At 38.3% G+C, this 15,206-nt stretch overlaps 1 protein-coding gene across 1 annotated transcript in view; it reads right to left on the bottom strand.

Moving 5' to 3' along the window:
- Positions 1–13,419, bottom strand: part of BMS1 (BMS1 ribosome biogenesis factor) — a 21,306-nt gene extending 7,887 nt beyond the window's left edge. The window contains exons 1-15 of the mRNA XM_080622019.1: positions 13,402–13,419; positions 12,714–12,946; positions 12,134–12,324; positions 10,994–11,073; positions 9,417–9,605; positions 8,784–8,926; positions 7,346–7,467; positions 6,510–6,706; positions 5,678–5,814; positions 4,735–5,540; positions 4,045–4,146; positions 2,708–2,865; positions 2,086–2,167; positions 1,070–1,146; positions 3–29 (exon numbers count right to left, since the gene is read on the bottom strand). Of these exons, the coding sequence (XP_080478145.1) occupies positions 3–29; positions 1,070–1,146; positions 2,086–2,167; positions 2,708–2,865; positions 4,045–4,146; positions 4,735–5,540; positions 5,678–5,814; positions 6,510–6,706; positions 7,346–7,467; positions 8,784–8,926; positions 9,417–9,605; positions 10,994–11,073; positions 12,134–12,324; positions 12,714–12,889 (2,487 nt within the window). The 5' untranslated portion in view covers positions 12,890–12,946; positions 13,402–13,419. The remainder of the gene's footprint in view (positions 1–2; positions 30–1,069; positions 1,147–2,085; positions 2,168–2,707; positions 2,866–4,044; positions 4,147–4,734; positions 5,541–5,677; positions 5,815–6,509; positions 6,707–7,345; positions 7,468–8,783; positions 8,927–9,416; positions 9,606–10,993; positions 11,074–12,133; positions 12,325–12,713; positions 12,947–13,401) is intronic.
- Positions 13,420–15,206: the final 1,787 nt, after the last annotated feature.

Here is a 15,206-nt window from a genome sequence, read left to right on the forward strand (position 1 = left end):
TCATCTTCTTCCTGTTCTTCACTTCCAGACTAATCAACAGTAAGTTATCAAACATGTAACACTGTTAACTGAAAAACAACTCATTCTGCTTAACAGTTTAATATATATTAAGTCATATTTTGTCATAATGCAAATTTTTAGACACTTTAAAAATATTTCAACTTTAGACAGAAATTAGTAAGTTATTCATACAGGAAGATGTCTTGGTCGTTTTAGAAGTTACGTTTTATAATATAATCATACCCCTTTTCACTGAGAAAACTATTTGACTTAACATTTATTTTAATGTCAAAGAACAGTCCCTGGAAGTGATTTATCTGCTACTATACAGCTTAAGTAAACATATGGAAAAAAAAAAAGTAATGGTTGATGGAACTGAGTAATACTGTGCTGCAAGGCAGCACTCTACAGGGCAAAGAGTAGGAAGTCTATTCACAGACCATTTGAAAAATCCCAGAATTATGCCATTACCCTCAATTTTATAATGAAATGCAAAGCCATCAAGTTGCTCAGTCTAAAAGAAAACCCTGATTTTTCAATCTGTATCATCACAGACAACTACAGCGCTATTCTTGGAAGATATCCAAGCCACAGCATAAAATTGCTTCCACCAGCCTCTTTTATGCAGATAGGAGGAACAACTAGGAAACTGTGTTTAAACAGAGCTCTACAATCTTCTGCATCAGATGAAATTACACAGTACAATTATGATCACATTTGAGCTTGAAACACTTTTTTCATACCTCAAGATCCTCCAGCTCTTGATTAAGCCTGACACCTGCTGTTAAATAAATTAGGTAACTTTCTCACTTATTTATGTTATTATTAGGTTAATTATGTAACTTACATAATTAACTTTAAACAATAATTCAGTTTGAGAATGAAACATGCCATTCTAGATATGTGTAGGCATCAAAGTCTGTAATGTAGGTATCTTTTCTTGCTTGTTCCCACTGAATTCTTTCCTATCAATTCATGAAAACTAGGTTTATTCCATACGAAGCCTGTCATTTGATCAGAAACTTACATACATGTATATTGCTAAAGAACATAGAAATACAGGTCAGACCTCATTTCCTTCAGCAGCATGCTTCCCTTTGTACACAACACCGGTTTCAAGATCTTCAAAATCTCCATACAGTTCTTCTGCAACCACAAGCACCCAAGATATCTGACAGTTAAACATTCTGTTGTGTTGTTTCATACAATTTATCATACTTTCAGTATTGTAATTTCTCAGTACTGCTTTGTGGAGTAGTTTCAGCACAAATATTTTTTCTTTCCATAAACAGTTCTATATGGCTGTTCTGCCCTCTCTAGTTTCAGCCGAAAATTCTCAGCTGAACGCCAGTGGTTCCTCCTCTTCCCTTTCAATACTTTTATGGTTTCAAAAATGTAAATAAAGTTCAGATCATTCTAAAATACCACACATAAGTTAGCACTCTAATGACACAAGACACCAGCAGAGCAATGGAGCTCCTATCTTTAATTAAAAAAAAAATTAAAAACTAAATATAGCAGATATTTTTTAAGTTAAAAACAAATGCTTATAGAAGCCTGTCAAACCACAATCATTTTGCATGCAAGATACAGCCATACTATTAAAATTTTATAAATATTTTCTAAATAAAAAGAAAAAAATCTCCTGAAACATCTGAAGATAGATTTCACTTTTCAGCCAAATGTGAATGACCACTTTATATTCCCATTAAAAAAGAATTTCTGCTTATTTCTACTGAAAGTATCTGAAAGAATAAACCATTCATAGAGGACAAACAGCTAAACTCAGGTACATAACTCAAAGTTGGCATGGCCAAGTGTGGACCAAGGACTAAATTTCCTAATTTAAATTATAAACTATTTTTCAGGGAGTATATTTTCAGAAAGTGCTAATTTGCCTACTGTTTGTACAGAGATTTACAGCAATGTTTAATTGCACTGGTATCTGCATAATAATTTATGTGACAGTTTGAAAATATTACAAGTAGATCGCTAACGCAAAACATTCTACATATGTAACCATGAAGTCATACTTTTCTTAAAAATCCTTTATATATTAATCATTTTCAGAAGTCTTACACGTACCATCCTCCTCCAATAGCTTTGCTGCATCTTTATCATCTTCCCATTTTCCTGTAACAAAGCAGTCTCGAATACTGCTCATAACCTGCAAGATTAACAGTGTCATTGCCTTGTACAATTACAGCTTGTCATCAACATTCTGCAATGTGTTCCCCACTCCTCCATTAGCGATACCAGCTCAATCTCCTATTCTCAGTCATACATCTGTATCAAGACATCATTACTGAAAGTACACAATGCCTCAGCAAAAGCAGGAATGTGAAACCAACTCAATTCTTGCCCAGAGGTCTTTACATTAACAAGGTCTCTACCTTCTTACATTGTTTTCACTTAGGATTGCTATTTATTTGTCAAAAAGTAAAAAGCAGGGGAAACTATGATCCACCAAATAGTCAAGACAGCCAAGCATTAAATTGACTTACTCTAACTTTTCATTTCTGTAAGAACAGGTATTGGAATCCGTTAGGTAGTAACTACTTTTAACAACAGCAAGTAGCAGAAGATATGACAATCTGGCTGTACCTCCCATAGGTCTGTTTCAATGACAAGTCAGTAGTACTTTATGAGACAGCAGGACACAACCAGTATAGGATGCGCTGAAGCAATTACCCAATGGTATTATTACCTCTTCTAAATCCCAATCTTGCGGCTTTTCTATCAGAAATTTGGAGCAGTCAAGAGCATTAGCCTTCTGTTTGGATTCTTTGTCTGGACGGCTGACGTGAAACAAACCTCCAAGCTCATCACCTGCATCCTCACCCTCAGGGTCTTCATCCTCAACAGCTAAATGAAACATACAAGGTGTGATTATTTCCCCCACAGCACATGGATTACATTCATTAATAACTTCTCTTCCACCTTACGTTTCATAATACCTGCAGTATTATGAAAGTAGTTTAAGAAAAAAAAAGAAAATTCATATTTAAAACTAGTTTTAGTTTGCAAGACTGCAGAAAAAGCTACACTGATCCAGTGTTAAAGAGTTAAATTAACAACCTAACAGTAACAAAATAAGATGAGCAGCAACCAGGGACATACTATACACTGCGATCACAGTGAACTTCAGTTGTACAGTTCTTCATAGAAACATGTCATTCATTTCACAAATTCTACAGCTCAAATTTCTCAGAACAACCTGAAATCTGCTTCTATTTGCATAATTGGAATCATTAGAAAAAAAACATTGCCTGGTAAATAAACATAGGATGTTCATTCAATATTGTAACCAGAAACAATACCAAAATGATCTGTGTATAGAAAGAACATGAAGTTAGTCTGTAGATCAAAAACACCAGAAGACTTGAGAATCTGTCAGCAAATCTTCTTACTCCTGCACTGTGGTTGGTTTACAAAAACCAAATTCTAATTGTTTTCTACAGAGGTTCTGCACGATGAGGTGCGTACATGCAGACAACTACTGGAAAACTTGTCAATTAAACAGGACAAATCACAGAAATAGTAATTTTCTCTTCCTTTTAAGCCAGCTAGCTTTTTCTCCTTCTTGACAAGTACACTTACTGCAGACATGATAATACTAAGTCATATCTAAGAGAATATTCCACTCTCAGTCACTGACAGGAATTCCTGAGAATAACCAACAAGCAACAGCCTTTTATAAAACACATCAATTATCACAATGGGTTTGTGTAGTATCTACCAGATAATTATATAAATGACTGAACTTTAAATGCCTGGGGGGAAACAGTTGTACCAGAAAATACGACTAACAACAGAATAGTCTGGAAAATGACCTCAAAATGCTTTTTGTTGGAAAAGTAAAAGCTGTCTTTATTAAAATTATTAGTGAAAATGACCATCAGCAATGAAAAAAACCTAAAAGTCAATTAACTCTTCTCAAGCCTCCCACCAGAAGACAGCACTCAGATTCAGATTTGCAAACTTGGTCACAGCTGAAAAGCTACCCTGTATTAAGACAGTACAAGTTTCCAAACATATTTATACCTGTTCCATATACGAGTTTACGAAGATTGGGGGTTGAACGTTGCTGTCTTAGAAAGGCCTGTGCTGCCTTCTGTGCGAGGTCCTCTTTCCACTTAAGTGCACCTGAAAAGGGAAAAAACTTGCATTCCACCTCAAACGAAGAACAAGAATTAGGAGCTACACAAATAATTTAAATAAGGACATTATAATAAAAGGCCTAAGAAATGTAGACAGAACCTACAGTTTGGTTTTTTTACATACTCCACATATACACAGAAACAAACCGTGGCTAACAAATTATATCACTGATTTTTTTTCTGATGAGCCCTAATTCCAGGACAAAAATCTGCGACTATTATGAACAGCAACAGATTCTATGATTTTCGTGATGATACACGTCTTCCTCATACATGTGCAGAATAGCTGTGGCAGGAAGGGACTTCTAAAGGTCATCCTGTAAAGCCCCATTGCTTTACAAGTATGGTCACTTAGAAGAGGTTGCCCACCACCATGTTGAGACAGCTTTTGCATTTTTTCAAGGATGGGGATTCCACAACCCCGCTGGGCAAACTGTTCCAATGCTCAGTGAATAGGTAATACATTTTAGTAATGCTGCCCCAAGAATGTTTTATTCATTCTAAATGTAAAATGATTAAAAGATAAATGCATGAACCCTATTAAAAATTGATAGCTTTAACATTCATAGCCTACCTGTTGTGTCAGCAGAAAAATCTATTTTTTCTTCATACTCATCTTCCTCTCTCAGTAGATTCTCCACATCATCATCCTCAGCTTTAACTTTGGACTGTCTATCAGCCTTTTTTGCCTGAACGTGCTGAAATCCTTTCTTACTTGACTCCTCAGCTTCCAATTCATCATGTGACCCTTCTTCATCATCACTTTCATCAAAGGAGGAGTTTTCAGCCTCAGATTCTGATGCCTCTTCTGCTGTACAGTTGCCCGAATCTGTAGTCAGCACCGCTTTTCTTTTCAGACTGTGATCTGAGATTTGTGATCTCATTTCTGAATCTTCACTCTTTATTTCATACTGCCTAGACTCAGATATTCTTTTGCCCGCAGCCTCAAATTCAGGATCTGAGCTTTCATTTTTGTGAGTCCTTTGCTCTTCCTCCTCCTCCTCATCTTCCTCCACCTCACTGTCTTCAGGGTCAGTTTTTCCTTCTCCTTCAGAACTCATCTCAAGATCATCATCACTGTCTGCAAATGCTAGCAGTTCATTTACAGTTTCTTCTTTAGCCACCTCTGTTTTCAGACGTTTGGCTCTCCCAACAGCCATCTCTTCCCCTAATAGCTCTCTGTCACTTTCTGCCTCAGCTTCATCTTCATCATCATCATCACTTCCATCCGCAGACATTGCTGCTTCTTCTTCTTCTTGGTTGTCTTCCTCATCACTTTCTGCATCATCGTTTTCTTTCTCCTCTTCTTCAAATAATGCCTTCCGACGTACTCTTCCAGTCTTTAAATCAATCTGTCTCTCTTCTTTTGGCATCACAAACCTATTTTCCCCAAAGATCACAATCAAGGTAAGATGGTAAAATACAAGGAAATTTTATTGAAACAATGAAGCTTCACGTTAATATGGTGGATTTTCCTACATTAGAGCCTGAAATTAAGAGATTCACTCATAACTTACTCTTGTCCTATATCTTCTGAACCGATGGGTCTAGAGTCCATGAAGAGAGAGACCCTGCTTGATGCCATCTTAACATCAATGGCTGAATGCGTGGAGATGAGGCTCTGAACTAGTTCATGATTTGGTCTCACTTCTTCCTGGAAAGCCAAAATATTTTAGTTTTCAATTAAAATGAACAAATGTCTAATGGACAGCTAACACAGTCATTAATCTGCCTAAAATAGTATAAACATGCATATGCAAGAAAAAAACCCAAAGCACTTTTTATAAACATTTTCTCAGAATAGCAAGGTCTCCCCTTCCCTCTTCACATTTCAAGAAGGCATGTAATGTTAACCCAAGAAAAATTAAAGAGGGCCTCCTTCACAGTATGCAACCACTACAGTAAATGTATATAACAGGGAAATATAACAGTAAATGTATATGTACAGGGAAAACAACTGAATTCAATCTGCTTGTATACAATCTGTTTTCCACCTCTCCCTCTGACCAGTCAAATCCTGTGTTTTCCCACAAATGACCCTGCCCTGCAAAACAAAACAGTGACAGTATCCCAGTACCAGGAATTTTTCTAAATCTTAAGTCAACGATTGGAAAGTTACTGAAACTACCTTAGGTACTCATTAAGTGAGCCTTCAAATGTGTTGCATGATATTTTATGTAAAGATAATAAAAATATCTCTCCTCTGAAATCGCTAGAGGAGAAAAAGAAATCACCTACTATGGATATATAAGGATTGACTATTTGAAAGATTTTTCACACTTATTTTGACTCCAAGGATAAAAACTACATTTTGCAAGAGAATTAAAATCACCAACAGTATTCCATTACCTCTTCTTTTTCATGAGCATGGCTTCCACCAAGATCAATATAAACAGCATCTTTATCATATACAATGCCCCCAACTCCTGATAAAGGGGCATAGACTAGTTTCTCTTTCTCATTTAAAGAACGCTTCTTCTGCTGTTCAGGTAGAGCACAGGGGTCTGGTAGGAAACTCACATCACTCACAGTAAAGTCTCCTACACCTGGGGTGACAGACAAGGGAAACAATAAGGTTCTCATGAAGTTTTGATTCTCAAATTCAACCACAAATAAGATTAAAAAATCCAAACACATTGTAACATTCCGTGATTCACCAACGGCAAGCTCTGTATCAAACATCCAATTCTTCTGCCACTGAACTTGCTTGTTTTTAAATAAGAAAACTAACAACTCAAAACTAACAACTAACAACTTTTCTGAGTAGGTCCGTAAATTTATTATTAAGATATTTCTGATATTAAGCTTTTAAAACATTTACTTAAAATATGAAACTTATTCAATGAATATGAGAAATTTTACATAAGCCAAATTTACTTTTCGCTATTACAGCTGGTATGTTTTGCACTTCAGACACCTTTTAAAGCAAAAACACCTCTGAAAAACTTCAGACACTACCAATATTGTGTTTAAACACTGCTACAAAGCTGAACAAATAAAATCAAAACTATTTACAATTATTTTTACAGAAAACACGTATTATGAAAAATAATTTCCAAAAGCATTAATATGTATTTAGAAAGATGTAAAATGTATTTAACAATTTCAACAATAAAAATAGCAACAACTATGTTGTTATTCATAGGTCAGTACAAAAAAACAGTTATAAGAACATGACAGATTACCTGGCATATGAATTTGACTTTTGTTTTTCAGGTGGGCTCCTCTCACATATCCATAAAGTGATATCTTCCTGTCACATTTGGGATTGATTCGAACATCTTCTGGGTTTGTCAACTCTTCCATTCTACCCAACATTAAAAAAGTTAGAACATCCATCAGTTCTAACAGTAACTTTTGAAAAACAGCACTTTAAGAGAATTGCAGTATAACTGCTGTCACTGCATGCTCTGCACTCTTATTAATTGAAATAGAATGATCATTAGAGAAAAAAAAATTTAGACAAAAAGATCTTTCAAAAGCATTTTAAAATCTGTATAAATCATGTTCAACAATGTATTTCCAGAAGAACTATTGACATTTCACTAAACATGTACTGCTTTCTTAGCACATTTTAATTATTGTTTATACACTTGCTACACAAAGCCCTCCTCAAATCAATTTTGCCATTAGAGAGAAAACAGCTGAAAGCTGCATCCTGTGCAACCACATATTACCCTCTTTTCCCTGATAACGGCAGTGAGCAACAGAAAAACTACCACAGGAAAGGGGAGAAGGAAAGATCGGCTGTTCTCAGGCAGACGAAGGGTAAGCTCCTTCCAGAGCTCCTTCCTACGCTGCACAAGGGAAGCAACACAAACACACAACAAAGGAAGAGGATGGGCACATTCTAACTGCAGATCAGCTTAGAACTTCCTCAACAACCAAAATATTTAGTTACATTAACTAAATTTACATTAACTAATGTTACATTAACATTAGTAACTATTAATAATAGTTACAGCAACCTAAAATAATGTTACTGAAAGACTACAGATGTTTTTCTTTTCCCTCATTATCCCTCCCTTCACTTTGCGTATTTCACAGGACTTCACATGATGCTTCTTTTTTTTTTCTGAAGAATTAAGAGCTTCACAAGAGAGCTGTGGGAGTTCAGTCATAAACATAAGTATTCTAGCAATAAAATATGGCAAGTGATGTAAGTACTCAGGTAGGCAGAGCCACCATTAAGATTACTTTCATGTCCCAAAGAGACTGTGAATCAAATGCTATACGTGGAGATGGAGCAGAAGGAATGTTGCAGGGAACTCGGAAGACTAATTTCACCAGTTGTTAAATTGCTGGAATATTGTTTCTTGTCCTCAAAAATTCAATATAATCATCAATAAGCAGGATTATTTTCATTTTTACTTATTTTTTCTGTGTTTCTAAAGTATTTACAATATGCCAAAGGCCTGATACAATGACAATGAAAACTGAATGGCTACTTATTGGCACAAATCTGAAAAGTATTCTTTTATTTCCCCAAAAACCATCTGGATAAAACTAAATACCCATTCACACATAGAGCTGACTGGCTCTAATATTATTGGGTTTTGGGGTTTTTTAAACAGCAAGGTGCTATCTACACTGAGACTGAAGAACAGAGAGAAAAGTACACACCTGTCTGCAAGAACATACGGGTGAGATGTTTGCCAAGTAAGAGGTCTGAATTTCATAACTGAGATAAAACGCCCCAAATTGTGTATTTCCTGCTTTTGGTACTCTCCGTGAACCATCCCAGACAGATAAAACAGCTTAGCACCCTAAACACATTAAAAAGACAAATATTAAACATAAATTTAATACTAAACTAAAAAAAGGTAATGACATTCAAATTTGTAAATGATAATCAGAAACTGAAGGTTAAAACTGATTCCAAAAGATCAAACTAACAACTTTTCTTCAGCATGAAAATTCTTCCCCAACTCTTAGAGGAAAACAACTCACATCCATAAAACCTCATACAAAGATTAATTTATGTCTCAGACCTACAAGCAGACCCTCCCTGCACAGCACCTATGTAACAGACTTTTCTACTAGTATCACACCTTTAGAAGCTAGTCACATTGGGATAGAGAATTATGCAAGTATTTTAATAAATAGCAGAAATACTGCATAATCTGGTACATCAGCACTGTCCACTTACAGTATCATTTAAAAGATGTAGAGAATAATAACACCTAAGTATATTCCTATATTTAATTTAGCTTCCATAATGCAAATATACAAGAAAATGAATGTTTAATGTCATACCGGATACACTTCAGTCCAGAATCTGTGCTTTAACTTCTTTTTCGTCTTCTTTAATTGTTTGTTGTTCTTGAATGTATCCAGGTGGGTAAGAACTCCCATAATTTTGGGAAAGCCATGTACTTGACAAATGTTCAGGAATTCGAATGTTTCCATCTCAAATCCAAAGCTGGCATCAATAAGCATTAGAACCTGAAAACACAACATCAGCATCTCACTATAACAATACCACAGTACACACGAGCCAATTTGAAGGACCACACCTTTAAAGTCATAAGCTTCATGGGAAGCAAAACCTTGAAGAAAGTATTGTTATTTTCATATAACCCAAAAATCAACCTCGTCTTTTTAACTGAATCTTACGGATCTTAGCTGTTTTAGAAGTTAGTGGGGCTTAGAAAATCAAATCTCTTCTTCCAGTCAATCAAGTCTCCTTTATACAGATTTGATTTGCTTGTAGGCTCCAAGAAAACTATAAGAGAATAAGGCTGCTCTATGAATGCAATAACATACAGTATCATCATAAGGTCTGACCTGGTGTTTACTTGGTGAATTTAAAATATCCAAAATCAAGTATTTCCCAATATTGGCAAGAATGTCTGACCAAATGAGCAACATTTTATTATCTATCTTGTATACATTAATGCCTCTCAGGCCAAGACTTTTGGTAAAATGAGACAAGCTTAATTCATGCATTGTGATTACTGTTATGCCTCACTAAAAAAGCACTGACACAGGAAAACAGCACCCAACAGAAACATGAAAATGGAAGCAAAGTTGTGTTAGGGCCTCAGCAATTAAGAACTTAAAATACATGAGAACTAATGACAGACATCAACAATCAGCTATGTAATCTCAGCCTCCTAACAATAACTACAAACAGATTCTCAGCATCATCATGTGCATGCAGAATCTCAAACATCAGTCACATCTATCAACAGAAAATATTTCTATTTTTTAATACTTCTCCTTTCCCCAAGTAGAAAACACGCATGTAGAACAATATCCAGATTAGTGCAATCATGTATTTGGACATTTATAGTTAATATCTAGATTAAGATCCCAAGCCATAATCAGCTATTAATAATATACCCCAAATCCACAAGTAATGTGAAATTCTGAACAGACAAATGGATATGCATTGGGTCCCCAAGATCGTTGACGTAATCCACTGAACCAAATGTTACAAGTCAATTACAATGGCAACCACACTCCACTGAAATCAACTTTATTACTACACAGCAGTCCTCAAAAGACTGAGAGAGAGTGTATCAAACTAACTAGTAAAGTAATACCCATTTCTGCTGTCTACATTAGTTAAAAACTTCTTGACTAAAAGCCATTTTCAGATTTTACATGGTTTGACCAAATCCTTTAGAGAAAAGTAACTTTATCATCTTGGCTTGTTATAAGATTTCTCATTAAACGTTGACCCACTGTACTAGCAATGAAGTTCAGTTACACTTCCCCTCTTCCACATCCTCCCAATGGGTAAAGAAATCAGACATTGGTGCACTTCAGTCCAAAGTAGTATTTTCAATATATATTACAGCAGAAATCACATGCCACTGTTAACTCACCAAATCAGCAACTTTCGCCAGGTCAATCATTGTGTTAATGTCACATCCACATTCAATAATAGTTAGCCTGCGTTTTTTACCTAAAAACAGAATTAAGAATGAAAGACTGAAACAGATGGATCAAACTAATCAGTTCACCCTTTTTTTTCAGGTCACATTCCTGTAGTCAGCCACTGTTAGCTCAGCTTTACCAGATAGCTAACTGAACTTCAGACACAAAATACCTAGAAATTACAACTTTAAACATACAGTTGTGACATGACAACAGCTATGATTTTGTTTTTCTTCAGGCAATCAACTGAAAATTCAACCCTTGAGTCCCAGTAGACCAATTAGGAAAATCAACTGAACACATCATTTTTTCTTTCCATTTTTCCTTTCCTGTATTTGCCAGTTATTCCCTGCAAAAAGGAAATTTACTCATTAAAGTCACTGAAGAACCTATCTGCACCAAACATACAGTTGTCCAAGCAAGATCTCCCTTACAAATGGGTTTCTTGAACTGCTGCGGGCTGTGCTCCCCCTAGAACCTCAATGATCCCCCCAGATAATATTGAAGGAAAAGCAAGAAAGGAAAAGACTAAGACAACTGGAAACTGAGCACGAAAACTTAACAAAAAGGAAAAGGAACTGATGAGGGAGGTGGATAAATGCTACTAGAAATGGCCAGGCAAATTAGTTCTTGGCTTAAGGAAGAAAGGGACACAAAGACAGGATTACAGAACAGGAATCTGAAAGAACATGAAACACATGTAGAGGTTAAGATGAAGCCAGAGAATAACAGTTCAAAAGTGAAAAGAGAACCCAGTGGAAAATGAAAACTTGGGAAGAGTTTTGGGAATGGAAGAAACTGGGAAAAAGCCAGAAAGGAAAAAAAAAAAGAAAATCAAACAAACACAAAACCAAAAAATGACACTGAATTGGGATACCAACAGGATGGAAAACAAGTTCAGAGGCAGAAGTTCCCTAAATGCCTAAATCTAGTTATTCTTTTACCCTTAATAGGTATGCCTAATAACACATCCAAAGGCTTTTTTTAAAGTTACCTAAATTTACAACATGAACACATCCTAGCTCTCAAAGCAAGATAAATAAGGAGTGCAAAGTACATGTTTCAATTTCTCCTATCCTTGTTCTCACCTGAAACAATTGTAACAGGACCCCGGATTTCAACTAGGTTTTGCCTTGTGAAGTTCTTAATGAGACATTTTGTTAAGGTGCTTTTCCCAACCTTGGGAGGGCCAACTACAACCACCACCACAGGAGGTGGCTCCAAAGGAGTACGGTCAACCACAGGAATGTGATGTTTTTTAGTCTTCAAATCCTGAGTTCTGAAAAAAAAAAAATTGTAATAAGTGAATACATGAACTTACAAAAGTTAGCATTTATTATCTGAAAGTCTTCAGTATTTGCAAAAGCTTGGACACAAAGGTTCAACAAGAGCCCAAATACTAGTATGTATGTGGAACTCCAAGTCCAAGGAGCTACATACTTTTTTTTTTTTTTCGATTAACTAACACAGCTGTACTATGTAACAACAAAAAGCATCATGCTTCTGACATGTGCACTAACTACAACATGACCTGGTGAATGATGAGTTACGTGAGTGCACCAGCAAAAAACACACTACGTATATTTCTACACAGTAACAAAGAACCCCACGCAACACCTATCCATCCAGCCGACTCTGCATGCCCTATACCCAATTTCCATTTCTTACCTATGGAAAGTTCTGGCCATCCGCACAGCGGACTGGACTGTAAAGGCTTTGGGGTTCCTCTTCCGTGCATTCTCCTCATCTCCTATTCCAAGATCATTGAGGTAACGTTTCCTTTTCTTCTCTGCCTTTGGCCCACTGTGCTTTGCACGATGCTGCTTCTTCTCTTTTTCTTCCATCTTACTCTTTCAAAAATAGTTTACAACCAGTACGATGCAGACTGTTTCTGTGTGATACTGCGCACTCCAGACACAGAAAGAAAATGCAGTTAGCACATACCGCACACGGATGCAGCACACCTGTGAGAGAACAGCAGCACCATGCAAACATTACTGAACCATCTCGTTACAGACATTGCTAATCTGCGTCCTGTTTGCATGCAGAGGAAAGCACCGAAGCCCACCCTGCGCAAACCAGTACTCCTGCAGGCCCCATATCCTGCAAGCCGGGCACCGCGTTCTCACCACCACGGCCGCTTGGCTCGACCCAGGCCGGGCTCCGCGCCCGGCAGGACGCGGGTCTCTGAACAGGCCGGCAGCCCGCTCCCGGACGTGAGGGCCGCCGCAGAGGAAGGGCTACTGCTTTACCCCAGGAAAACCGAGATCCCCCGCCACAGCGGCAAGGAGCTGACGGCCCTGCGGCCCCTGAGGAGAGGGAGAGCTGCTCCCCACAGGCAGCCGCATCCACTCACCGGGCAGTCCACACCGCGTGGGCCCGCACCGACCGTGCCGCCCTGGAGATTCCCCTGGAAACTGCGGCTGCACTCGGAGTTCCGGGAGGCGGGGCTGTGACGGAACCTTATTGCCGGTACACACGGCAGCAGCCCCACGAGGCGCGGACCCGTGCGTCCGTTAGCGAGGCTAGGTGAGCTGTCGGGGGTGAGGGACCGGGAACCGGCCACCGGCCCGTGGTTGCGCTAGGTGTGTATATGACTAACTTCCTGCAAATGCTGTGAAGGGTCGCGATAGCTGGCTGGGGATGCTGGCGCCGCTGCGCCGTGCCGACGGCTGACGCTCGGGGTTTGCCGCCTGCTGCCTCACAGTCTTCGGGGCTGTTCCTGCAGTAACTGGCTGCTGCGGCCCCAGAAATCAATGTGAGAAAGACCTATTTTAAAGAAAACTCCTTACAAAGGACTACGAGAGGACAAGCAAAAGTCAGAGGGTAAAAACCTGTGAAAGGCAGTGCTATTAACTGGGACGAAACTTAGATGGGGCTTTATTCAGGTATTAAGGCCACCACCACAGAAGGACATGACTAGGCATGCAAGAGACAGGGTACTCTAGGTGCAAAGTGAGTAGTGTTTATCTCAGATGTAAGCCTGTGCCTACGCCTTAAGGCAGGGCCTCACAAAGTTAGTTGCAGATACAGGCCCTGCTTAATTAAGAGAATAGCCCTCTTTTCTGGTGTAATTTGCCTTATGCCAAGAAATGAGGAGGAGCAGAGCTGCTAAAGAGGTGTCCAGGTCACAAACTGCTGTCTCTGTGGTGCTTGTCAGATCATGCCTCTCAGGTGGGTGGCTTCCAGCAAGGACTCACAGCTGCAGAGGCTGTGGATGTCACTGGTCCTGCTGTTGGAGGAGATGGCTGAGAAGAAAGGAATGCACTTTGCAGTCTTCCACGAATGAAGAGTTCAAGGTGCCTAGCAGTGGAGTAGGACCAGGCTGACTGTAAACCACATGGGTAAAAATTGGGTCCTCACTTTATCTTTGACAAGTTATGTGGAAGAAAATAGTTTTCAACATTTATCATGTGAAATCCTCATATCTTCTAGAAACGGGCATTTTAGAGGCAATATAAGAGTAGTCCAATACTGAACACACTTGGTTCCTGCGCCACCTTTTCATCAGCATCATCTACTTGTATGACAGCAGAGATGCTTTTGGCATACAAGGTCTTGGGGAAGCTACTAATACCATCGCTGTGACAGTACCTCCTACATGTTGAATAAGCATTTAATTTGTCTTCTAGCATTCTCCACCTCATAGTAAGGAGTGAAAGTTTATAGAAGCATCACAACATAGTGTTGCATCTGACTGCTCTGCACAGGTTTGTCTTTGTGTTTATTGTGAAATATATGCTAGGTAGGTCTGTTAAAAGCAACTTGTAACAAAATAAACTCACAACTTACAGAAAAGCTCTACCATGATCAGTAGGTAGCTCTGTGGTGAGAGAATGATTTTTTTTTTTCTTGGACTTGCTCAAGAAGGATTTAGAGCGTATTCCACTTCAGTGCTGGAAACATGGGTTTAATATTAAGGGACGTGTATGCCCTAGGCCGGATGAAGGGTTTGTAATGCCCAGTATAACCAGAGCAGCCAGGATGACAGCTCAACACCAGTCACCTAACACAGTTGGCTTGGTGTGGCCTTGTGAGCTTTGACAGAATAGAATGCCTTACAGTGTGATAGCTGCATGCTTTGTAGAGACAAGGCTCACTCAGGAGAATCTGCAGCACTGACCCACCAACTCTTTACCTCAGACCCATGAGATAAGAGGG

This window comes from Psittacula echo (genome assembly GCF_963264785.1).
Source record: "Psittacula echo genome assembly, chromosome: 6".
Classification (NCBI taxonomy): domain Eukaryota; kingdom Metazoa; phylum Chordata; class Aves; order Psittaciformes; family Psittacidae; genus Psittacula; species Psittacula echo.